The sequence below is a fragment of the Musa acuminata genome, chromosome BXJ1-10 (assembly GCF_036884655.1).
Source record: "Musa acuminata AAA Group cultivar baxijiao chromosome BXJ1-10, Cavendish_Baxijiao_AAA, whole genome shotgun sequence".
Classification (NCBI taxonomy): Eukaryota; Viridiplantae; Streptophyta; class Magnoliopsida; order Zingiberales; family Musaceae; genus Musa; species Musa acuminata.
The window spans coordinates 31,864,005-31,889,172 of record NC_088336.1 but is presented as its reverse complement, the minus strand read 5'-3'; the positions used below and the strand labels follow the sequence as shown (position 1 = coordinate 31,889,172).

The 25,168-nt window shown below is 41.4% G+C and overlaps 5 protein-coding genes across 7 annotated transcripts; 3 read left to right on the top strand and 2 right to left on the bottom strand.

Moving 5' to 3' along the window:
- The first annotated feature begins 359 nt into the window (after window positions 1-359).
- Window positions 360-5,333, top strand: LOC135596224 (uncharacterized). The gene is made up of 5 exons (XM_065088231.1): window positions 360-525; window positions 629-698; window positions 4,473-4,582; window positions 4,757-4,871; window positions 5,028-5,333. The coding sequence occupies exons 1-5, from the start codon at window positions 459-461 to the stop codon at window positions 5,110-5,112; spliced, it is 447 nt and encodes a 148-aa protein (XP_064944303.1). The 5' UTR covers window positions 360-458; the 3' UTR covers window positions 5,113-5,333.
- A 75-nt stretch (window positions 5,334-5,408) lies between these two features.
- Window positions 5,409-8,212, bottom strand: LOC135596221 (probable transcription factor GLK1). 2 transcript variants are annotated; one of them, XM_065088225.1, is made up of 6 exons: window positions 7,330-8,212; window positions 7,045-7,185; window positions 6,251-6,589; window positions 6,095-6,169; window positions 5,890-6,000; window positions 5,409-5,792 (listed from the first exon to the last, which is right to left on the bottom strand). In XM_065088225.1, the coding sequence occupies exons 1-6, from the start codon at window positions 7,798-7,800 to the stop codon at window positions 5,643-5,645; spliced, it is 1,287 nt and encodes a 428-aa protein (XP_064944297.1). In that variant the 5' UTR covers window positions 7,801-8,212; the 3' UTR covers window positions 5,409-5,642. The 2 variants fall into 2 exon arrangements, with proteins under 2 accessions (XP_064944297.1, XP_064944298.1); XM_065088226.1 differs by having other exon boundaries at window positions 6,086-6,169; window positions 7,330-8,208.
- A 5,471-nt stretch (window positions 8,213-13,683) lies between these two features.
- LOC103969265 (signaling peptide TAXIMIN 2) lies at window positions 13,684-14,206 on the top strand. The gene is made up of 2 exons (XM_009382756.3): window positions 13,684-13,865; window positions 13,951-14,206. The coding sequence occupies exons 1-2, from the start codon at window positions 13,768-13,770 to the stop codon at window positions 14,072-14,074; spliced, it is 222 nt and encodes a 73-aa protein (XP_009381031.1). The 5' UTR covers window positions 13,684-13,767; the 3' UTR covers window positions 14,075-14,206.
- A 2,108-nt stretch (window positions 14,207-16,314) lies between these two features.
- Window positions 16,315-23,780, top strand: LOC103969264 (auxin response factor 2). 2 transcript variants are annotated; one of them, XM_018819529.2, is made up of 11 exons: window positions 16,315-17,202; window positions 17,327-17,609; window positions 17,677-17,733; window positions 18,156-18,338; window positions 18,491-18,575; window positions 19,199-19,289; window positions 19,369-19,530; window positions 22,339-22,458; window positions 22,537-22,612; window positions 22,710-22,872; window positions 22,932-23,178. In XM_018819529.2, exons 1-11 carry the CDS (start codon window positions 17,162-17,164, stop codon window positions 23,036-23,038), a joined length of 1,368 nt encoding a protein of 455 aa, XP_018675074.2. In that variant the 5' UTR covers window positions 16,315-17,161; the 3' UTR covers window positions 23,039-23,178. The 2 variants fall into 2 exon arrangements, with proteins under 2 accessions (XP_018675074.2, XP_009381030.2); XM_009382755.3 differs by having other exon boundaries at window positions 16,328-17,202; window positions 22,939-23,780.
- Window positions 23,741-24,382, bottom strand: LOC135596219 (monothiol glutaredoxin-S3-like). Its single transcript, XM_065088223.1, has one exon. It carries the CDS (start codon window positions 24,332-24,334, stop codon window positions 23,969-23,971), a length of 366 nt encoding a protein of 121 aa, XP_064944295.1. The 5' UTR covers window positions 24,335-24,382; the 3' UTR covers window positions 23,741-23,968.
- Between the last annotated feature and the right edge of the window lie 786 nt (window positions 24,383-25,168).

Here is a 25,168-nt window from a genome sequence, read left to right as displayed (position 1 = left end):
ACTTACCTTCTCCTCCATTGTCTTCTGAAATGCCTGAAACAATGGCCAGTCTATGGTGAAAACAAGCTCAACTCTTCATCTCCTCCTCCAACATTTATTCTCTGCTCTGTTTAAATGCTTTTTATTTTATAGGGGTCAATATTTCCTTCGAAAATACTTTTACTATATATATATATATATATATATTCGAGAAGTGGGACGAGTTGGGCCGAACTCAAACACAGTGCAATCGGTCCGGTTCGAGTTTGGGTCTCGTTTATTTGAGCCAGATCCGAGGCTTAATAGGATCGAAACGGGCCGATTGGGGTCCGAATGATGTTAAGGTTCGGCCTATAAATCTCTTTCGCGAGCATTCGTTCCTCTTCTTTCTCAAGTCGCCGCCGGTTCCCCACCAGCCGGCAGTCTTCCGTCCTCCGAACCCCCCGCCAGATAGAGACGGGTGAGGGAAAGCAGGTGACATGGCGGATTGGACTTCGACGCACCGACTCTGGGAGAAGTGGGCATCCAACAACGTCGGTTCCTCGGGTACACTCCTCGGAGCCCTAATGCCCTGCGTCCTCCTCACAAAAAGTCACCCCAGGTGTCTCATTAGGCTCTTGCTTTTTCTCCTACGTTTCTTCTTGCGCAGGTGAGCCACTGAAGGCGGCGTTGCTGCTCAACTACGACCCTAGCGCCCCTTCTCGCCTCTTGTCCCTCATGTACGGTGCGCAACCATGTTCCTCTCTTCTTTCTTTCTTGGATTGCTCCATGTTTGGATGGTGTTTTGCGATCTTTTTCTTGAATCTTGGCATCCGGTTCTTCCACTGTTGTCTGCAACAACTACTGAAGAAAGGTTCGCAACAAATCGTTCCGGTCCGCTACGGTTTAAGCTAACAAATCGAAGCCCTCTACGGTTTCTTACGCTTTACAGGCATTCACCGCAATCATTCCGGTCCTTTTAGTATAGGCATTGTATTTACCTCAGATCGCAATTTGCCTAGGATTATCATTGTCTTCTCAGCTCTTGGTATGGTTTTGATTATTCGATGAATCTAAGCAAGCATAGTTTCAGGCAGTCTATAGTGATAGAATGAGAGAAAAGCACATTCCAATCACATGAAGTCTACTTATACATGGTGAAAGAGAAGATTTCCTTAACTGAGCGGAGAGATTTCCTCGTGCAGTTGAGAAAATCTCATCTGTTATGCAGTTGAGGAAATCTCTCTATTATCAGAGAAAATCTCTTTGTTATCATGCCTCCGCAAGATCGAGCTCCTATCAAGGATATCGATCTTGGACCGATGCAACAAAAATAGTTTGCGGGCTAGAGGCTTCGTGAGTGAGTCTGCTAGTTGATCAGTCGTATGGACATGAGAGACACGAAATTGATGTCTGACAACTTGATCTCGCACGAAGTGAAAGTCGATGGCAATGTGTTTCATGCGTGAGTAGAACACTAGATTGACACATAAGTAGATAGCTCCAACATTGTCACAATATATTATAAGAGTGGGTAGAGTTGACTTTGAGTTCATTAAGGAGATTTGTGACCCAATTGAGTTCAGCAGCAACGGTAGCAATAGCACGATATTCAGCTTCAGTTGTAGATCGGATCATTGTCTTTTGCTTCTTAGAACTTCAACTGATTGGATTAGACCCAAGAAAGATGACATACCCTGACGTGGAGGTTCTATCAATACTGTAAGGAGCCAAGTACTTGTCGGTATTGAGTTGAGTTCGTGGTAGGGCTGTCATCACATAATTTGAGTGATTCACTAGTAGAGAGAGGAGTAGCAACTTCTTTCGCATCTTGCATATTTGTTTTTGATAATAAGTCTTGAATATACTTTCTCCGTGAGAGGAGGAGACCTCAGGATGTAAATGTTGTTTCTATTCCTAGAAAGTAGCTCAAGGGTCCTAAATCTTTGAGAGAGAATCGATCAGTCAATTGCTTTAAAAATGTCTAAATCTCTAAGGGATCATTGTCTGTAACAATAATATCATCTACATATACTAGAAGATATATTGTATTTCTATATTGCTGTCGTAGGAATAAAAAGACAGATGATGAGGACATATGGAAGATATGTACCAATATGTAGGAGTAGGTAAAAGTTTGTGGCAACGACACTGATCAGGGAATCAGAAGTGGTGGTGCAGATCAGTGTCACCTGAGGTAGATTATTTGCAGCAATGACAATGATCAGGGAATCAGAAGTGGTGGTGCAGATCAGTGTCACCTGAGGTAGATTGTTGGCAAATGAGGTCTTTGAAGGAGGAGATTAGCTTTGTGCAAGACAGCTACAGATCTTTGTGCAGCAGATCAACGGTTAGGAATTTGGGCAGTGATGCAACAAGGCGTGGAAAGGTTCCAAATGCTGCTTGTCGAGGCGAAGGTAGAGCAGGATGCAGTGGCTACCCCGATCACTGATCAGAGTCAGCGGGAGAGAACTGCAAAGGTTGTCCGGTAACAGCACAAAGGGATGGTAGGCTTGCACCCAGACAAGGTCCTCTCCAGGACCAATAAGTGACCCGGCAGGAGCGTATCCGTAGGAAGATCAAAACGCTGCCACAGGATGCCGCCGGAAGCAGTGAGGATGATGTTGCTGGAGTCGAGGACAGCGGTGGCGGAGGCGTTGGCGGTGGTGGAAGGTTAGGATTGGCTGCGGAGCCTCTTGGGAATGTGGCTGCAGCGGCGTTGGTCGTTGGCCGGAGGCAGGGGCGAAGCTTCGCTTTTCTCACTGCTCTGATACCATGATAGAATGAGAGAATGAAGAATGAAATTATAAAGGTAAAGAGAAAAGCACATTCCAATTAGTATCACATGAAGTCTATTTATACATGGTGAAAGAGAATATTTCTTTAACTGAGAAGAGAGATTTCCTCATGCAGTTGAGGAAATCTCTCTGTTATCAGAGGAAATCTCTCTGTTATCATATAGGACTTTGAGTAGGCTTGATGTCCACCTGCAGCTTGGGGTTTGCTTGCATTTTTTGCAAGTCAGGTGTTGGCACATCATCCTTATGCCAGCTGACTTAATTGAGTAAATTATGGTATTAAGCAACAACTAGGTGAATATGAGAGACTAAGAAAGAACAGGTATGTGTTTGATGACGCTGGGAGCAGACCAAACAGAGGAGTAGCCAGGGGATGGATAGGGAATCTACAGTAATGAGTCAGGCTAGTCGCTACATGAAGGATGTGTTTGATATTGAGTTGCTGAGGTTTGGTTTCGGAAGGTGAGAATGGAAAGACTAGGGTATCATGGAGCAATTGGGGCTGAGATATCTCGAGCTTTCAATGTTAGGCATCGGTCTTGAAGTTACCTCTTATTTTATTAGTTTATTACAACCTTATTCTATTAAGCGTGGGAGTTCTACGCAAATTGTCATCTCAGCAGTTTGTTTGTTTGAGTGTACAATCTCAAGTTCATCATATGTTAATGTTGGGGCTCCTCAACACTTGTCAAGTATCTAATGTCAATTCCTTTGGTAGCACTAAGGAACCGTCCCTCTGTCTGTATCAATGTTAATAATGGTTCAATCTGGTCATTTATGAGCCCACTTGGTCAAATTTGAGAACCATCATCTAGATGGCTTGGGAATTGGGGACCATCATCTCAATTGGGTTCACTGACTGACCTTCATACATCTAGAGAAGATACATAGAAGAGGTCCTCCTGGTAATGTTCAACTTTTCGCCTTCACTCCTTATCAATTACGATCTTGCCTCACATTTATTGTTTCCCCGTCTTGCTCAGACTCTGACTTTGGCATTGGAGCAGGACTTTGCTGAACCATTTTCAGATACCTCTTTTGTTTCCTTGTAGGTCAGAACCTTAAGTTATAGAGTGGATACCTGTGCAATTCTGATTCCAATGTGATGCTTGGTTGGTGTGATGATAAGAAAGTTAAGCTGGATCCAGCATCCCATGGCGGTCAGATGACCAAAATGAGCTTCATCAACTAAGCATGCTCATTGAGTTCATAGAGGATTACTGACTGTCAATTTGCAGTTCGTGTGACCCGTACACACAATAGCAGTATAGGTTCTTTCCTTTTTGGATAAAGAAAATCTACTGGAAGCTTTAGTTCAGATCCTCTAAGAAATACAGGCGTGACCAAGTATAGTATGTATGAATTCTCCCAAGAAGGTCTCTTTTAGATTTGATTTCATGATCTCTGGCATTTATGTCATTGATCCTAATTTTGTTTTCACTGGTAGCTTATATTCGTAAATTAGTTAAGAATAGAAGTACATAAAATTGGTGTTTGCAAGGTTCAAACAGAGATCATGAAATAGGCCTATCTTGTATTTTAACTTGAACACATACTCTTGAAATGCAGACAATTGATTGTAGTTTGGCTACTATTTGGTCACTTCTCTTGGAATTAATAATTCAGCAGTTTGCACAGATATATTATTGTTTGTAACTAATATGGGAGCTGTATACCCACACCATGTTCCTTCACTTTCGTCATTGTTGTTAGCAGAGCAGAACAAGAGGGAACAGATCTGAAGGCTGTTGACCTGAACCCATTCATTGACTTTGTCAAGCGAAACAATCTCCAGAAGGAGTTTTTCTTTATTGGTCCTGAACAATGTGAGTTTTTATTAGTTTTTATTTATCGGGTTAAATTTAGTGGTAAAATAAGGCTCAGAGGTTGTGGTACAAACCATTTAGTTCAAGAATATGTTGATATTTAATGGATTTGGACATCTCAGATGAATGAATTTGGAAATCGGCTTAATATGTATTTTTTTTATCTGACAACAGATTTAGTTACATCCATATATGAGCATTGGTTTTGTGCTCGGTGCGTGAATACACTCAACCCTGGTGGTGAAGGTGCCATAATCATGCAGATTGCGTCACATCTACTGATCGGCATGTAAGGACAGTAAGAAAGCAGGAAAGTGCTTTTATGCCAGTGAATTTCTTCAGGACTGGTCTTATATTTGCTGCTAATCCTTCAAATATTGAAAGAAATGCTCTAAGATTCATGTTTTTTCAGCTTGTAACTTTGTGGTGGTGATCAATTCCATAGGTATGAAGGTTCAATTGGGGCCGCATCGCGTGCAATGGTGGCTGTCGATCAGTTTGCATGGCAATTATGTAGAAAAAGTCATTGACCAAGTTCAAGTAAGACACAAGATTTGGCTTGATCACGCTTTAATTCCTCTTAACTTTCTTAATGGTGTAAAGGTAGATATGTTTATCTTTTCAGTTATAAATGGTCTTCTACATGGTATGTACCAAACCAAAGTTTAGACATCATACTTATGTGTGGTGTTTCAAGGAAAACATCTTGTGCCAGTCTTTGTTGATAAAGATGTACTTTGATTGGGTTTAATTAGTGTGGCATGTTTAATTGTTTGTCCTTCCCCCTAGAATCCTATATATATGTCCATACGATGGAGATTAGATATTCAAGGAAATATCTTTATGTTGTCTATCTACTTATAATTCTCGATATAACATTTGTACAAAAGAAAACTCATAACATACTTGTAATTAAAACATAACATTCTCAAGCATGACTACATGAGGGGGGAACCAAAAAAGGATAAAAAGATTAGTTCATGAGCATTAGGATATGTCGGCAAGTTTTGTTCTTCAGGTGGACTCATCAAGCACACCACCTCAAGTTACTGTAGCAACGCTAACCACAAGCTGGTGGCACTTTCTGTACTCCTTTCTTCTGCAGCTCCACCAACACACTATCCATCGATGGGGACTTCAATCCAAGCGGCAATGGCAGCCATGGCTGCGCTAAAACATCTCCTATTGCTGCATCTACGCTTTCCATCGACTGAAGCATCAAACAGATAAGAGGAACATGTTGTTAGAAGCATTCAGATGATCAAGAACGATATCTTGTCTGCTAGTATGAAGGCAATGGAAATTACTGGATGAGCATCGAGATGAAGCTGCGAGCTCGAACGCTTGGTCACAACAGGAGGTGGCGGTCTGTACATGGGATGCGGAGCAATGCCAGGAACATGTGGAGCCGGAAACCTCTGCAACATCAGTTTCGGCATCAACATTGTGAGCATAAACAACACTCGCAAGCAGATTCGATCATGTCAAGCGCGAAGCACACACGTTGATTACCGCCGTGGGCAGTGGCGGAGCAAAGCAAGGAGTTCCCTGGGTCATGGCACGCGGAAACCACCCTTCTCTACTTCCCTGCACGGAGAGAGAGTGAGGAAGCGAATTGGAGCCACCGAGAGAGAAGATGGAGGCAGCGAGGCAGGCGGTCGTGCGTACCCTCTGGTAGTGGTGATGCCAATACGCAGGGTCAGGTGGCGATGGTGGTGGCTGAGGAGCCCACGGCACGGTGGGAGACCGCGGCGCAAGATGTCGTAACCACATGTGGACTAGCGGTGCTTCCGTCGTGGGATGCCCCCAAACATGCAGCGGTCTAAAAAGCTGGACTGCAGACGGCGGCGCCGCCGGCGTAGGAGGAACGAAGCCGATGGTAGGGGCAACCCAGGGGTTGATGTCCCTCTTTGCGCCTGCTCCGGTCGCGTACACTTGGCGTCGCTGACTCCAGCTCACCGCCTCTGCCTCCCTCGCCAGCAAATGCTTCCGATGCGATCGGTACTTCTGCATGCAGCCCACACAGTAAAATCTCCATGTTATTTTGCGCTACCACTCACCATCCCTCTTCTCTTCATGTCAATGCAGGTGTGGATCGCTCTGACATGAGCGAATGGCAGACAAACATACGAACGCTGTATCCAACAGTATGATGCAATCTCTTCATCGCCTGTGTAGTACTGTTGCTGTACTATGGAACGAGGAGACTCTGAACAAAGGGGAGCCCTTCCTACATTATTGCTGTCAAGTTCCTATCATGGATGCATGGTTTGTTCATTTAGTGCTAATCATTTCGAAAAGTTACTGTCGGTGAATTATGGTGTGAAGGTTCAGAGAAGGCAGAGGCAGAGCTCGCCATTACTGTCGACAGAGGAATTCAGGGAACGGGAGAGGAAGCTGCAGTTATTTCTCGCCGCGTGCGGCTACAGGAAGAAGAAAGAGGAAGGGGGGAGATGCAGTACCTGTAGGTGGCTGGCGATGTTGTGTCGAGTGAGGCAGTCGATCCCCATGAGCTCCAAAATCCTCGAGGGCACTGCTTTGTCGATCCCCAGCTGCTCCACCGCCTGCACGAATCTCCGGTGCAGCTCCGGCGTCCAGTCCACCTGCCATCCATCCATTCATCAGCAACATGCAAAGCGAGAAATGTATTGTTTCTGTGGAGAGAGAGAGAGAGAGAGAGAGAGAGAGAGAGAGAGAGGGAGAGAAATGGTGTTGCAATGTCAGGGTTGGTAACAGGGATAACCTACCTTTGCTTTGCGCTTCCTATGTGAGCCCTTCGCGGCCGCGGCAGCGGATGGCGTACGGCCTTTATTGCCGTCCGGCGACGAAGGCCGCGCTCGAGATGGCATGACCATGGACTCCTCCCTCGTCATCGCACTCACCACTTCCTCGCCGCGACCTCCGTTGTGCTCCTCCAAGGCGGCCACCACCACGTCCTGCGACGCGCCATCTACGCCAAGCATCCCTTCGGCCGCCTCCCAGGCCGTCGTCGATCCCGAGTGCTCCTCCCCAACCGAGAACTCCGCGAAAATCTCAGCTGGATCCAGCTCGAGGTCCGGGAGCACGTCCCCGTGGTCGATTCCCAGGAAGAGGTCACCGAAGCTGATGTCTTCGAGCAGGGCCTCGTCGGCAAAGTCGACGTCGGCGACAGAGAAGCTCCCCATCGCCCCATCTCGATCCTCTCCGCCGGAACCTCTCAACGGTTCGACCGCAAGCATGTCCGATCTCCAAACAGACTCAAAAAGCGATGAAATCTACGCCACCGAGTAGCTCAGGTCGACGTATTACATCAACCGGAGACTGCACACCGCTGCACGAGATTGGCATCAAAGGAAGGAGAGAGGGATTGGCATCAAAGGACGAAGACAGTATATTAGAGTAATAGACACAGAGAGAGGCTGCATGTCCACCACAACTTCCTCGAGATTTCTCCGTATGGGTTTTGTTTGGTTCTGCGACAGACACAGACTCTCTAAATGATTTCAAGGACTTGTGGACGAGTAATTTCGAGGCCTTTTGGAGATGGAAACGGCGAGGGAAAAGAAGAACCGTGGGGGAGGACGGGTAGGGGTAGGGGTAGGAGAAGAGCCAAAGCGGAGGGGTCAGAGAAAACAGTGGCTGCATGCATATCTGCTCCCCTCTCGTTAAAAGGGGCAAACGGAGAAGGGGGTGCGGAGTCATGGTCTTTACTTCTTGTCCAGTTCTTATAATGGGAGCCATGTCCCTTTCGCCTCTCTACAATCCTGTGGCGACCATTCCTTTTGGTGGGGGCGCTGTTGAACCATGAAAGGCACCGCAGGGAAGATGTGAGCTACGTTTGCAGAATCATGGTGCGGTGTACCATCGATCGGTAGGTGTTCCACGCTTGGCGACGAAGCACTGCAGTTCCAGTGTTCTTCCATGCCTTTTATTTGAAATGGTGGACGGATGGTGACGTGGGAGACATCCATGATGTTTGGATCACTTCGATTTTATTCCAATCCGTGTGTAAGAAGAAGGCTGGATGGATGGAGCTTAAAAGATCTCATAAATCCAATCAGATGTGAACTTAAACAAAGATAGGTCTAATTAGTACCAAAAATAATAAAATATATATATATATAACTGATCATAATTTTCATGAGTTGATGTAATCTCACAGCTTGTATTGTCTCTTTCTACATCATACAAGATGTAATCTCACAAACCTTCATTGCTGTTCTCTGTTGTCTCTTTCTACATCATACAAGCTGTAATAGTATAATGCTGTGCAGGAAACTATTTTTCTGTACAAAGGACACATACAACACACCAGTGGATTGGATGAACATGAGATCAAATATGACAGATGTGTTGGGGTCAATGCTTGTGGCAGCAGAATTCAATCAGTTCCTTTTCATCACCATTAGCATCTGCTGATGCATGTGAAACTCCAAGCACTGGCTTTGTTGAGTTTATGTAACACTACATCAAGGTGAAAATATCTGCAGAAATGTGTTGATGTAGGAGAAGAATCCTCGATCGGTTTGCTGTCATTCCCATTGGCATTTCCAGATGCATGTAAAACCCTAATTACCATGGCATTTTCATTGTTCAGGACTCATTTGGCATATCACTTGTCATACATCAAGATGAAACTGACCTATGATTTTGATAGGGCATATTTTAACGTGATTTGTGTGGCAATGAGCGCGGTAGCCACCTGATGGTCGACATGGCACATGCGCACTAAACCGGAGGTAGCAGAAGTTGTACCCATGTCATCGGTCAATGCCGTGCACAAAGCATGAATCATCCTCCCAAGATATCATAGATTATTAACGAGTCTCGTACGATTGACCCTCCAACAAATAAGTATAAAAATCAATCATCTCTCCACTGATAAGCGAGGGATAAAAAAAAAGAACTTAGATATTATCTCTGACTTAAACTTCGAAGAGATCGGATTGAGAATCCTCCCTCTCGATATTGACTTTTTTTTTTTTTTACAAGGAGGAGCAGCAATCAAAGGCCCGCCTCAACTCAACCAATGATGTGATCTTTGACCTGACTCCGTTCTTCCATCGTATCACCGGATCACTCATATGGATGATCTTACATCTTCGGGATAGAACCTAGCCATGTTGTCTCCTTTGTTACGATGTTAAGTTCCACAGCAAGCTTCAAGTGGCTTCTGAGAGTAAATATAAAATATTAAGAGGGAGAGAGAGTGTGAGAGAAGCTGACCAAACAGCACCTCACACCATCTTCATGTCTCATCTTTGCTGAGGCCAACAGAGGGAGGATTGGGGTAAACATGCCACGATCCTTTGGGAAGCATAAAGATACTTTTGTCTCAGCAAGAACTCTGATGAACGAGAAGATAGTTTCCTGGAGATTTATGTGAATCTTGATAATTAAATAAAAAATGATGTACTTTGGAGTCTCAATCTCTACTCTTTTTTTTGTTGTTGTTGTATTAATTTCATTCCATCCTCATGAAATTAACATCTAAAAAAAATATGCTTCGCCTCTTATTTTCTCTGCATCATTACATGTTTTCATGACTTGAATATCCCATAAGACTATTATGATTCTTTTTTCAGAAATAATTTAAATGAGGGAATACTGATTATAATACATCATATTAATTTATAAGCCACTATAAATACTAGAGAAATACTTGCTCAAACTCTATTTTTTTTTCCTCTTGTTTTTGGTGACTAAAACACATTAATAATTATCAATATATTAACGTCAAATCGAAAAAAAAAAAAAAAAAAAAAAACATAAACACTTTTCACCCTCCAAATCATATCAAATTTTCCCCACAGGCAATGAAATAGTTATGAAATAGTTATCATGCTAAATGAGAGAAACATCATGAACTAAATCAAAGATGGATGGCATACAAAAGCACCATTTCTCGGATAAATGATCTATAAATTTCCTTCATTCATAGTTTGACTTGGTCAAACCGAATCGATGGCATTAAACTGAGTTAGTCATGTTAGATCATGTCAACGTCGAATTGACCAGATAATTGTTTTTGGGTTCGGATGCTGTGAGGTCAACTGAAGCCATTAATGAGTCGATCGTATTCGTATCAACACGTCATGATCGACATGGATCGATTAATGCCGAAAGCAATTTGATCATATGGTGTCAACTTTGACCTGACTCATTCCATCCAACTTGTTTGCTCTGAATATTATACGACTCGCAGTAGGTAATTGCTTGTTCGGTTTGATTATGATAACTATATCTATAATTATTATTATTATGGAATCAAGTTCAATGTCATTTTAATATGTATAAGTATTTTGAGTTATTTTGACGTAAAATCTTATATCTTTATTGTGCATATGATATGATATGGTGTAAGATTATATTTACTAAGAAAGTTATAAGACGAAGTGTTTTACCTATATAAAACTATAAAATCATATATTTACTAAGTGACTAAGTCTTATTTTACGAGTAAGAATAATAATATCTAACTTAAGTGATTGAGAAAAAAAATTGATAATGTGTTATATGAATAAATTTTAAATATATTATGTATATATATATATATATATATTATTTTATTTAATAAGTTAGTATGTTATAATAAGTAGTTGCACCTGCGAGTTGAGCTTTCAGAGACGAAGACCAGCCCGCATGAGCCGTAATGGACACGGAAGCAGTGAAACGAGACAAGAAGGACCTCCGCCACCGACGACCCCTCCGCAATGGGTTCTCTCAGCTGCAATGATACTTTCATCATGTTCGACATCTTATGACAATACGTAACAGTGCATGAAAATTTACTGAAAGCTCAGCAGAAAGCTATCCGCTGTTGTTTTCTTGCCCGTCGGATGCAATGAGATGCCGGTCATCAGCAACAGCAGCAGCTCCTCTTCTTCTTCTTCTTCTTCTCCTTCAGTCAGCTATCAGGAGGAATCTTTCATCGAGCTTCACCACGGCAGGTGATGCATTAACTGCAGCTCTTGTCCATGAACGAGGAACTGAAGGAAAGCGATGGAATGGAGGTGATTGCGATGCGTCCAAATCCATTGCTTTCGGCCATGAATGACCAGTCATCATCGTGACTGGTTAACCACTGTGGAGGCCGATCGGAACTCGAGTTTTTATCCACCAAATATTATATATATATTATATATATATATTATATATATATTATATATATATATATATATATATGTATCAAATTATTAGGTCTTTTTTTCGACCCAACTAATTAATACCTTTCCCCTTTGTTGTATTTTATGGGAGATTTCTATTGATAATTTTTTTTACTATTTATAATTTTATTTTAAATTTTTTAATATTTCTAAGATATCTTTCTCCAAATAAGCATAAATATCATCAATTTATCACTTAATTCTAACTTACCCTTTCAATTCTTTTCATACAATCATTTTTTTTGTTCTTCTTATTCTTATTCTTGATCCTTTTTTTATCCTTTAAAGTGGATGTTATTAGGTTTATGAAGTAAGCTATATGAAGTAATGATAATTAATATATTATGAGAAATAAAGATATGATTGATAATTAAGGGGTTGAATTTAATAATTTTTTAAGGTGATTGTATAAAATAAAAGAGTTGATAACAGTAATCTCTCTTGTACTAACTTCATATTATTATATAATTTAGCTTTGCTGGTATATATGTCTTATCATTCTTTAAAGGATGTACTTATTTATATAAGGAAGAATCAATTACAATAAGTATTTGCACAAGTAAATATGAAGTAGTCTCCCATCTTTTCTCTCACTCCTCTTTTGAGTAGTATGCATTTTTCATGAGTCAATTTTGAGATATCCTAATTTGAACACGGAAAAGATCCTTTTTCATGAGACAAAAGAGTCTTATTATTGTGGGAAGTGAAAGCATCAAAGCTTATTTTTATCTAAAGATCCTTATTCTCAAACGTCAATAATCAAATCAAGAGAGGTTTTTATACATTATCAAGACTCAAATCACGATTAAGTTGAACTAACCATTCACCTAGATATATATTATGGACACCATGAGAATCTAATTTAGTCTAATATTAAGTTTTATCATATTTTGAGAATCGATCAGGTAATAATACAAATCTCAAGAGCTATTGATGATGGTGGAGAATATAAAAAAAAAAAATTTAGAATTTATATCGTTCATGACCTTCGTGTAAGCGAGTATAATGAATATCTCTATGATCACGAGAGATAAATAGTTCGAAATGAACCATAAAAAATGAATGAATTCCTAATATGGAGAGTCTCGAAGCTTAATCCAGAGTGTAGAATGTTAAAAATATTACATATTATTTGATTAAATTATCTGTTTATTTATTACATTTTCCAATTCAAAGATAAAAAACCATCGGAAATAATACCTCAGGCAGTAAAGTATATGATTTGACAGATAGGCTTTGGTTGATGAAGCAATCAACCTCGGTGACAACGTGAACGTGCTATATTATCAGAGAAAAATTGCTTACCCACGGGGGACCCGCGAAAAGATCAACGCTGGATCCAGTCGCAAGGCAGGTGGGACAGCGGGTAGTCATAAAAGAGAAACTTTATTAATGTCGCAACAAAATCTCCTTACTCAAGTGGGTCCCGCGAGTAGAACGGAGCTTCCTCCAGTAGCGATTCAGGTGACCGAAAGGGTAGCGAAGACGACGTAGATTTTTTTTTGGCGCGTCAAAGCCGGCACCCAGAACCGTGTCCAGCACAAAATCTGCTCACCCAATGGGTCCCGCGTGCAGATCAGCGCTTGTTCCGGTCGCAAGGCAGGTAAGAGAACGGGCAGAGAGAGCAACGTAGATTTATTTTTGCCGCGTCAAAGTCGGCACCCAGAGCCGACTCCAATGAGAAATTCCGCTACCCATGTGGGTCCCACGAGCAGATCACGCTTCCTCCAGTCGTATGCCAGGTGAACGAGCGGGTAGGAAGAGAAGAGGAGATTTATTTTTGCCGCGTCAAGGCCATCACCGCGAGCCGCACGAAGCTTACGGTCAGTGTTGGTGGCCGTGGCCAAGTCAACCCGCTCTTCCACGCCCAAGTTTGCCCCTACCCCTGCGGTGGTGCTCCCCTTCTCTTCCAGGGGCTTCTCAGGCAGTTCAGCAATGGCAACTTTGAAGACCTCGAACGAGATGTTGCTTCCCGTCTCCTTCTTCCGCAGTATATGATAGACCAGAAGACGAAGAAGAGTCCAAGAACCGAAGGAAGGCATGGACGACTGCAGGCCTCTGGGGTTCTTGATAGGATTGCCCTTCGCCGTCCTCGCGTTGGCGCTGTCGCTCGTCGGAGCTGTGGTGTGGATACTTGGGTGGGTCTTCGCATCACGGTCCTCCTTTCCTCGATCCTCTTCTGCATCAAGCACCACCTAATTACCTTCGTCTTCCTCAATGCAGGACCATTCTCAGTTGCCTGTGCCCTTGCTGCATCTGCTTCTCCGGCCTGGCCAACCTGGCGGTGGCTCTCATCAAGGCGCCGGTCAACGTCATCCGATGGTTCGTCCGTCAGATTCCCTGCTGACCGTCTACCCAGCTTTCATCTCTTTCTTTCTTTCTTTCTTGATGATTGTTTCTTTTAGCAAAGATGATCGATGGATTTGGTGACTGTGAACTGCTCTCATTCTTGCAATAGATTGCGTTTGTGTTTGATGGATCGACTGTTCTCTTTCTCTCTCTGTGTGTGTATATATAAATATTTATATGTTGGTTATGATCCACTTGCAATTGGCTGATCACAGGCTGTCCTCAATTAAGTGTTCTCATTCTTTTTCGTCTGTTTAAATAGCTGGAGAAGAAGACCCTTAACAACAACACCAATAAATGTAAAAAAGGAGAAATGGAAGGTGGGTTTTTTTAAGGGTTAATTATATATTATTTATCTATTATTAGTTATCTTTTAATATCACGATCTTTATATTTTTTTCAAAACTTATAATAAAATCTCTATCTTTATGGAAGTAAAATATTTAACCCGTTTCTCCTTCCACTATCAATTCTGTTAACGAAAATACTGCATGTCGATGACATGAGAAGAAATAATATTAAATATTTTATTTTCATAAATATAAAAATCTTAATATAATTTTTAAAAATATAAAAATATAGTAAAGCTAGCTAATTGCATAAGGTAATATATAATTAACCTTTTTTTTAATCTGTAATGATATTATTTTAGGCATAAATTCCATACATCTATAATGTTAATATTTAAACTTATTCAACATCATTAATGCCTAATTACAATTTAATATAATTAAGATTTTATGAATGGAGTTAATTTTATATCAATCAAAAACTAATTATAAGCCTCTTGTAATCGACGAATCACCATATGCCACGTGGTGTTTTTTTTTTTTTCTGATATTATTCTAATTTGAACACAGTATTTTGCACCAATCTCTGCGAAGTACACACGCCAAATTTGAATGATAGTCGTATCTGTTTGGATCAACGAAGGTTGGGTTGGGTTGGATTGAAGCATGTCTTCATGTAATGGATCCAAGCAAGAAAATTACTGTAAGAAAAGATACTATTTTGCCATCCAATCTTCCACCCTCTCTGGATTGGGTCAATTTAAGGTGATCGAATTCCCTAATCGAGTTAGACTCAAGTCAATCGCTCCTTCATCCAACTAGAGAAATATATTATGAATTTAAAATATTTAAGTATGTCAGCTGGCTTGATTAGTAAAGATTTTAATAATTTATCGTAAAGTTTTCGACTTAAATCCTAATTTAGTTCATCAATAAATCCATCATTTTGAGGTTTTTTTTCTGAGAAGCGTTCAGAGTTTCTAAATAGTACTTTTTTCCTCTTACACCACAAATATATTTTTCCTTTTCATTTCTAATAGATTGATCTGGATATGATATTTCTACACTGTATAGTGGTTTTAGCAATGCTAGAAAAACATGGCAATACAATATAAAAGCACATTGCAGTTTTTTTTTTTTTTTTATAAATTTTGTAAAAAATATTATGTTTATAGTGTCTTCACACTTGCATTATAATATTTTCAGCAATACTAAGAAAACATAGTAAACAAATACTGTAACATCCAAAATTTATTTTTCAACAATATTAAAAAATTATTATAGCATAATATAAAATTTGATAATTTTTCTAATATGTCACGGAGACACAATTAGATTGTATCATTAAAGTATTCATCATAATGTTCTATGCGACGATAAACGCATTGATCTGTACACAATTAGATTGTACTTAAAAAATATTTGGTTGAATATTAAGTCCTATGTTATTGTATTTATTCCAAAATGATAAGACGTAACTCAAAGTCACTATTATAAAAAGGAGTCCTAAGTGTGTTTTCGGGACATTGGCTTTTTAGGTCAACTTGTCCAACTTACGATTGACTTAGACCTTAGGCTAGGCTGATGTTCATTGAGAATGCTCTCGACTTAGTTTTATAGGATTTAATGCTGACATAAAATTGTATGAAATCGGCTTATAGAAAAATTAAGTTGATTCAAACTCGACTTTAAAGTCAAATAATCATAATATGGTTAAAAAAAATATTATTATATTTTTAGATTATGTTACAGCATTTTTTATGGTTATATTGAAAACGCTATAACATAAATGATTGGAGATATTTCAGATATTAAGTAAAAATATATGATTTAAAAATTCTAAAAATGGGATGTTTCTTCGGGAGAAAAAACCTTTTTGTTATCTGAAAATTAGCTCTTCGGGTGACAGATTCGAATGAAATGTATAGATAACACATTCTTTTACTCGCAATAAAATCACAAGTCAAACAAGGACATATTGTCGTCCCCCATCACTTTATTTACATGACACACGCCAACGCTCACAGCTTATCTCCTTGGCCTCCGTCCCTGCCTCCCTCCCTCGTTCCACGGCAGGACAAGGCCGAGGGGCAGTTGGAGCGGTAGCAGAGCACAAGACACACACGATCGGATCGGGGAACGAATGGGATGCTACGTCGCCATGGAGGAGGAAAAGGAAGCCCGGCATCAGCGGGACAGGGGCGCCCGGAAAAGCAGCACAACGGCTCCACTTCTTGTCGTCTTTATCATTACAACATCAGACAGCCATTGATTTCCCCCACCATTCAATACATAAAGATAGCCACGGATCGACGATTGCAAGCCTCCACCCACCACCACCGCTTCAGATGTAGCAAATAGCAGCAACAGCAGATGATGGCAGCTCTGCCACCACCGCCAGCAGCAACACACCGATAAAAGCGAGTTAAAAAGACAAAGCAACATTCCATCAAACACGTTACGGGCATACCAACTTCTCTCCTCTATCTGTTAATCTGCAGCTTTCAAGGCTCACAACCATACACTGACGCCCTGCTAACAGGAACGGCAGCATTAGAACAAATTACTTAGAAGAGTAATGAGATAAAGATATTGATGTGCAGAGAGAGAGAGACAGCAGCTTGCAGCAGGATTGGAGGGGGCAATGGAGCAGAGGGAACAGAGCAGCCCTGTGTTAGTAGCAGGTCGCTTTTGACCCCTGCTTTTGGCAAAGCTGATGCTGGTGTAGGAAGAGAGAGACACAGAGAAAGAGACAATAAAAGAACGCCACAGACCAAGAAGAAGACGACGACACGATGGGCAAGGGCTCCGTGAACGCTGCTTTGCTGCCTCCGCTGTAGCGTGCTCCCTGGCTTTTGCTTTCTTTCTTTCGTTTCTTTTTGTGCCCCTCCCTCGCCTCACCATTTTGGCTTCCCTCCTCCCGCTTCTTGCGTCTCTTGTTCCTTGGGGGGTTTGGTTAGGGAGATCATGGGGATCGATCTGAACACCATCGAGGAAGAGGCGGAGGAGGCGGAGGGGAAGATGGCTGCGGCGGAGGGTCGTGGTGGGGAGTCGGTCTGCCTGGAGCTTTGGCACGCCTGCGCCGGGCCACAGATATGGCTGCCCAGGAAGACGAGCCTGGTGGTCTACTTCCCGCAGGGGCACATCGAGCAGCTCGGAGGGGCCGGCGGCGACGGTGACTGGCTCGGGCCCAGCGATGTGCCTCCCCATGTTCTCTGCCGGGTGGTGGATGTCAAACTTCAAGTCTGTTTCTTAGCTTCTTTTGTTCAGAATCAACACGAGAACAGCCTTCATTCTGTAGCTTTTGTAGGCGGCGGCGGACACGGATGAGGTTTATGCTCAGCTCTCCCTGGTCGCCGATTGCAAGGTTAGGGTTCTTCTGATGCGGAAATGAACCTCATTTGGGGAAGTCCGCATCTCCCTGTCCTGCTCGCTATGTCGTTTTGTTGCTTCGGTGCAAAAACCTTTGCTTCGTGAACTGCTTTTAGTCTTGTTTCGAATGAAAATCGTTGTAATCCTTCCGGAGAAGAAGAAAGATTGAACTTTTGATATTAAGGGCGTTAACACTTGTCTTGTTTTCAAGAAAAGAGCACTTTTTGGTCATATCGATCTAGACTTTGGTAGTGAATGTTTGAAGTCTCGATGCATCCGGTGTTGATCATAAGCGGAAACTCAATTTTGGCTTTTCAATCGTAGTTACTGACTTCCGTTCTCTGTCGTAATATTAATCTAGTTTGTACATTTGCTTGATTCATTTGATTTGTGAGAGTATGAGACTTTCTGGTTCAGGAATTAGAGCAACATCTACGAGATGATGAGACTGTAGAAAGCAGGCGAGTGGAGGAGGCCGATGGCTTCAGCAAGTCGCATACCACACACATGTTCTGTAAGACCCTAACTGCTTCTGACACAAGCACCCATGGAGGCTTCTCTGTCCCTCGCCGAGCTGCTGAGGATTGCTTCCCTCCTCTGGTGAGTGCATTAGATTCTTCCCAGAAAATCAGTATTTGAAAGACTGGAAATCTAATAGGGGGAATTGGTACTGACAACAGACTTCTTAGTTTTGGACCTTTTGGCTGTCCGCTTCATATGAGTTTGACTCCCATCTCTTCTCTCCGGCTTAGGATTACAATCAGCTAAGGCCGTTACAAGAGCTTGTTGCTAAGGACTTGCATGGCACTGAGTGGAGATTCCGTCATATCTACAGAGGTATGTTGATGAAATACATTATTGGTCCCTTTCTATTCCTAGAAGATAGTGCCATTATGTGCTGCAATAAAGCTGATGCCATTATGTGCTACTTCAGACATATTTGAAGCTCTTTATAATATATCCTATTCACAAGATGTTTCTCCCTTCTGGGCATCACTTGAAAGATCTGAAAACCAAAATGGTTTATCTAAAGTAATCTGTGGTATTTAGTCAGTATTTTTTTATCTATTTAGTAATTGAGTGTTTGAGTATTAAATTGAATTTTCAAGTGGCAATAATGTAATTTATCTTTAGGCTCTAAAATGCAACCTCGAGACATGTGATATATGTTTTGATCATTTGATGTATTGATTTCATCTGAGGCTCATCTTAAACGTTCCTTAAGACAAAACAATCTCTCATCTAGAATTACATGTTACCAAGAATGCTCCCTTCCAGTGTCCTAATTATTCTCAAAGGAATATGATTTTTGCATGCTTACTCAATTTTTACTCAATTCCTTAGGTCACTCTCACAATCACTTTTTTTTTTATTGCATATATCCAGTTTCACCTTGATGGTTGATTGCTAGTTTTGGTAGTTAGAATTATCTGAATAATTGATTTCTAATTCTTATCTAGGACAACCACGTCGGCATCTGCTAACGACAGGATGGAGTGCATTTATTAACAAGAAAAAGCTTGTCTCTGGGGATGCTGTACTCTTTCTTCGGTATACATATCTTAGCTGTATGGTGAATTAATCTGCTTAAGCAATTTCCATTTTCATCGCAGTGTTTCCTTCAATTTAGGGCCAATGATGGGGAGCTTAGGTTGGGTATACGGAGGGCTGATCAACTTAAAAGAAGCATTCATTCTGCTGCTTTTAGTAGTCAGAAAAATCTTGGCAAACTCACAGATGTAGCTAATGCAGTGTCTGCAAGAACGGTCTTCTGCATTAACTATGACCCGAGGTATGCTAGTTTAAATTCAGCATTGCATCTGTCTTAATACCTGAGGGTGTATGATTCTGAAAATTTTAGAAGATTTAAAATTCAACCTACCAATGCTTAGATATCCAGGGTACAAAGGTATGAAAGGGATAAATGCAAACTAACGGCGTTTGACTACTCTGAACCTAGAAATAGACAATTGACCATTTGGTGGATTTGAATGGTTGACTAGATGAATATTACTGACCATGACATTCTATAATCAAAATTTTTTAGTATTTTTCCTACATTTGAGCTCATAATTAACTATTTTGAGACATGCTTGAAACTTAAATGGTCTTGTATGCACAAAAAACTTTCATACTTCAATGGGTGTACAAATTTACGTCAAGTATCACTTTGGAATCAAACTCTGGATGTGAACCTATTGAATGTTTATAATTTGATAAGGAGCTTTTCAGTATAATTAAGTTGCAATATGAGTTAATGAGACTCCATCTGGAACACCCAAATTAGTCCTATATCAGAAGTGGGTAAGACTAAAGATCGACTTATAAGGGTCTGATGAGTGTACTATTATTAACTTCAGCTTGGGTATTTTGGCCAGTGGTTTGGGCTAATTGAAGTTGATAGGTCAATTAGTCTGTTCGGATCGTAATATTTGATATCAAAGCTGATCTAATATTTGGGCATGATGAGGGGGCTCGAGTAGAAAAGGGTTATCTGTCAATAGAATGATGAGGATGTCAAGCTCTTGTGTGAGAGAACCATTATGATGTGTACTATTATTAATTTTAGTTTAAGCATTTTGATTGGTTGTTTGGGTCAAGTAAAGTTGATAAGTCAATTAGCCCATCAAGCTCAGGTCCTGGCTCTATCAGGAAATAAAGATGTGATGGAACCCCCATTCATCGAGAACCCAATTCCTTAGTTTTCTCCTGGTTTGGTTGAATCTCACATATCATTAAATAATCATGAGAATAACATACACTTACTTGTACTTTTAGTCTTCATCTTCCATGGATGTATGATTTTTTAAGACTTGGGAAACCAGAGTCATTATTCCTTGCCCATGTGTAATTTCAGGTTTAACATTTATTTGGAGCATTATGTACATGAGTTCAACTAGACAACAATCACCAGTAGCATTGCAAAGCAGATTCAGGCTCAGCACATATTATCCTTCTTTCTTGATTGGGATAGTGTCCGCATGGCTCAACAACATTAAGAAACCCTCACATGGTTCTGAAGCTCACAAGGAGGTTTGGTTTGTGGTTGAGGTTTGACACAAATTGTGATAGAGACATGAAGGGTCAAATAAGTAAATAATCCTCAAAGGAGTTTATCTTAGACGATCTAGTCAAAAAATTCCACATAATGGTGGACTAGAGTGACCCTTTTCTCATCTCCTTTTGCTAACTTAGAAAATTTATCTAAGTTAGCAAACGGACTAAAAAATTGGACTAACTTTGTCGAGTTAGGATAAATTTTACTGTTTTTCTGATACCAAACTAAATTCAGAATCAAGCAATTGGTCTTTTACTTAAATATTTTATTCTTTTCTTCTTTTTTCTTTCCTGATTTATTCTTCTCTTGCATATCCATGTTTGAATATGTATGTGCTGATGACATGCATTGTGCACTGCCATCTAGCATGAGGTTAAGTTGCAGCATGTACAACTTTTGCATTAACATGTGACCTTGATTTAGCATGGAACAATGATGATAATTGCAACATCTTTGTTAGTCTGATATGAAAAATGCTTTAGTTTAAATTTTGTACTGGCCATGGTTTCCTTGTCTGCTGCTATGTCTGATGTCATATGTTTTGAAGCATTTTTAAGTGTTCTGGTGCCTGGAGAAATTTGCAAGGGAATGTTAGAAAAGGACATTTCAGATACTTGTGTTATAACTTCATATTGCTCATAGAACTTATAGTTGATAACGATAGATGCCGTGCAGAAATTTTCTTAAGCCAAAAATTTCTATTCATGTGTCTTGTGTTTTATATTAAGGAGTACAGGACAAGGATTGAGTATATGATGGGTCACAAGATTCCCAAAAGAAAAGAAGTGTACAAATAAGATGGTTTATGCCTTTTGGCATTCATTGGGATTTCGTTGGCACAGTGAAAAGATGTAGTGTGCAAATAAGATGGTTTTTATCAAGTAAGATGATGAAGGGGATGAGTTTCCTCCTTTGTATTGAGTATATAAGTGTGGGTAAACACAAATAAACCAGAGGTTTATAATGTCACGTTTTGCTTAAAAGACTCAACAATTTGGCCTTAGATAACTCTATGCTGATCTTGACATAATAATTTGTGTCCAAGTTCTAATTTTGGTTACTAGCAACAGGCATGCCTGTATCCTGAAAGGATTGTTACCTGAGACCGAATTTGCTAAGCAGTAGCTTTTGCTGCGGGCAAAGAGGCTTTCTTATTTACTTAATTTTTTGTCAAGTTATTCTCAGAAGGTGATAACTGAATTTATTGTCTCAATAGGTAGGCACCGTCAATTATTAGTGTATACAGTTCCTTGGCTATTAATAGTTACATAGGCTTGGTAGATTGGTTGATAAAATTTTCGGTTGGTGAAGAGTTTGAAGATTATACTGGTCATCGCCTTGCTTAAAAATTTGGTATCATGAACATGTTCTCTTGTCAACTGTGCTTTTGGTGCTGAAAAATTATGGCATTCTTGTCAACATATCACTCATCTTCGACTGCTGATACTAACTTTATTAAAAATCATTGGCTAAAATGTCAAAAAGACTCTTGTGCTGCATCCAATTGAAGCTGTACTAAGTTTCAAGCTTTGATTCTTGTAGGGCAAGTCGCTCAGGGTTCATCATTCCTTACTGGAAGTTCACAAAGAGTTTTAGTCATTCATTTTCTACTGGAACAAGATTTAAAATGCAAATTGACAGCGAAGATGCAGCAGAGAAAAGGTCAGAATCAACTTATCTATGAAAAATTTTGGCTTTTGACAGATCCTCAAAATAACAGTTTTTGGAATGTATTAACAGGTACACAGGATTGATAACTGGGATTGGTGAGCTGGACCCTCTTAGATGGCCTGGTTCAAAATGGAAATGTCTTTCGGTAAGTACTGTCTTATTATTTTAGTGTTACTGCTTCAAAATATCAATTATTGTTCCACTGCGATTTCTATTCCAAACTATTGATCTTAATGTGGCAGGTGAGATGGGATGGTGAGGTAGATATGGCTGGTGCTAACAGGGTATCTCCTTGGGATATTGAGCCAACAGGTTCGGCTTCGGTTTCTGATGTTCCACCACCAACTGCTCCAAAGAAATCCAAAATTTCTCATCCTCCAGACCATCTGGATCATCCAATTCCAAGTAAGTTTACAGTGGAATTAGAATCATACTTCTTTCAGTCATAAAACTCACTATCCTAGAACGCAGATGGGGTTGGATATCCCGACTTGGAGGAACCTTGCAGGTTCCTCGGGGTCTTGCAAGGTCAAGAAATCATGGGTTTGAGAACCCTTTATCAGGGCATTGACGTAACACAATTCAAGGTCTTTGGAGAATACGTACGACTCCAGAAGGTCTTCCAAGGTCAAGAAACGCATCCACCAATGCCCACAAGGGTCTTGAATCACCTACTTGGCACAGGAAGCAGTTGGGTTAGATCAATTCATGAGTTCAGTGGCCTTGGGACTCCATGCACATCTTCAACTCAAGTGTCATCTCCATCCTCTGTTCTGATGTTTCAGCAAGCAAGTGCACAGCTCCCCTGTCCTCCTGCACTTCATGGCATGGATATGTACGACATGGAAAAGCAAATGCCTTCGTATGACTTGGCCAGGAAGCTTTGTGGATCAGCAGAAGTGCATGAAACGGATCATGTTTGGAAGAAAGACTCGAAGGGCGATCACAATGTTCTTCTCGGTGGTAAGAGAAACTGCAGGCTCTTTGGATTTCCCCTGACCGAGATGATCACAGTGCCAAATGGACTAGATGGCTGCGAAACTGCAGGATCGTCGGCAAAACAGATGTGAATTGTTCTGTCTCACTGTTCAACTGTCATTTGCAGGTGTTGTTGGATGAGGCTATTGATCAGGTGAAGCTGAAGAGGATGTGTGTTGTTGACTTGGATTTCTGAAGAATTCATGGGCGTTGTGGAGCTGATCCATGGTCAATGTATTGCTGTGATACTATCCTAGTGAACATTGCACATTTGCCTTGTTTCAATCAACTAAGATTTTGGTATGTATGATCATTATGAGGTTGATATTATTTCATGTTCTCCATGACTCCTCAGGGAGAAGAAAGAGAATAGAACAAATTCTCCATGATTCATGCTGCAGAGAAGAAAGGGTACAGAGCATATTCCAGCCATAAGATCTTTTGCTTCCGCCGTCTCTTCCTCCTCGATCAGATGCGCAGGCAATCCTTCGTTCCTTCACTTACATTTGCGTCGTCGTCATAATCATAGCCACAAGGCTCCAGCTCGCTTCAGGATGGGCACCAGCTCGCCGGCGATGTGGACCGCCACGAGCCGCTCCAGTCCCCCCACCAGCCTCCCGCCCACGAACACTGCCGGCAGCGCCGCCGCTGCAAGGTCAATGTCGTCGTCGTCGTCGGCACCCTGCAGGCCGGCCACGAGCGCGGCCTCGTCGGCGTCCTCGCCCACCTCGCACACCACGGGGTTCACGCCCTGCCCATGCAGCAGCCTCCGGACCACGTGGACCATGCAGCACCCGCTCCGCCCCACCACCACCACCGGGTTCTCCTCCACCGCCCTCCTGATCTCGCCGCCGCCGCCTCCGCCGAAGGGGATGGCCTGCTGCATCATAGCAATATCCGGCGACCGAAATAGACGAGCAAAAGCGAGAGACGACGGATCAGATGAGGAGTAGACGAATAGGGATCTGCGTGTCGCGATTTATAACGCGTAGGAGGGTGACGTCGTGTGACGATCGCCAGCCGGTCGTGGACGCGTGGTGACGTCGTCCTCAGAGCGCCTCCGCCCGCTCGCGATGCCGTGCGAACCGAGATACCCTTCCCGTCAATATGGGCACGTGACCCTTTCCATCACATACCCACGATCACATGTCCAGCCCCTACAGAATTCAGGCGTTGTCATTCGTCAACAACGTGGGACCCGCTGTCCTTATAGCGTGAGTCATCTTGCGAGTGGTGGCGGATCCTGGAGCGTGCCATGGAAGTATTTATTGTTAGTACTTATTCTCTCTCCCTCATGTTAGTATTTATTGTTTAGAAAAAATAATACGATTTATCATTATTTTTCTTAATTAATTAAAATAGTTCGACAAATTCGTGATGCGTTTAATTTTTTTTTCCTCTCTGTTTTTTACGAACAACTTCAATTAAGATCGACAATACATATTGCAATGGTGATGTGTGTATTATTATCTCACTCTATTCGCATCAGATGAAGACGGGGGTGGGTAGGCGAGGCATCGGCAGAAACAAGAAGGAAAGGTGGAATTGGAGCACGTGCAACACGAGTCCTTACTCTTCGTTATCCTATAATATTACGCATAGAATAAGTGCGATGGTGGGAAATGTAACACGTGGTAAACGTTGGCTTTACGAGCTTGATCGAATTGACTTCATAAAATAATGACTTGTCTCGTCTTCACTGCTTGATTCCACCGAGTTGGCC

Bases quoted from the DNA above. Each gene is read 5' to 3' on its own strand.
- LOC135596224 (XM_065088231.1), top strand. From the start codon at position 459: ATGGCGGATTGGACTTCGACGCACCGACTCTGGGAGAAGTGGGCATCC. The intron at 526-628 runs GTACACTCCTCG...CTTCTTGCGCAG, and splicing joins CAACAACGTCGGTTCCTCGG to GTGAGCCACTGAAGGCGGCG. The intron at 4,583-4,756 runs GTGAGTTTTTAT...ATCTGACAACAG, and splicing joins CTTTATTGGTCCTGAACAAT to ATTTAGTTACATCCATATAT.
- LOC135596221 (XM_065088226.1), bottom strand. From the start codon at position 7,800: ATGCTTGCGGTCGAACCGTTGAGAGGTTCCGGCGGAGAGGATCGAGAT. The intron at 6,590-7,044 runs GTACTGCATCTC...GGCTGCATGCAG, and splicing joins ACATCGCCAGCCACCTACAG to AAGTACCGATCGCATCGGAA. The intron at 6,170-6,250 runs GTACGCACGACC...CTCTCCGTGCAG, and splicing joins GGCATCACCACTACCAGAGG to GGAAGTAGAGAAGGGTGGTT.
- LOC103969265 (XM_009382756.3), top strand. From the start codon at position 13,768: ATGGACGACTGCAGGCCTCTGGGGTTCTTGATAGGATTGCCCTTCGCC. The intron at 13,866-13,950 runs GTGGGTCTTCGC...TCCTCAATGCAG, and splicing joins GCTGTGGTGTGGATACTTGG to GACCATTCTCAGTTGCCTGT.
- LOC103969264 (XM_009382755.3), top strand. From the start codon at position 17,162: ATGGGCAAGGGCTCCGTGAACGCTGCTTTGCTGCCTCCGCT. The intron at 19,290-19,368 runs GTATACATATCT...CCTTCAATTTAG, and splicing joins GATGCTGTACTCTTTCTTCG to GGCCAATGATGGGGAGCTTA. The intron at 22,459-22,536 runs GTCAGAATCAAC...ATGTATTAACAG, and splicing joins GAAGATGCAGCAGAGAAAAG to GTACACAGGATTGATAACTG.
- LOC135596219 (XM_065088223.1), bottom strand. From the start codon at position 24,334: ATGATGCAGCAGGCCATCCCCTTCGGCGGAGGCGGCGGCGGCGAGATC.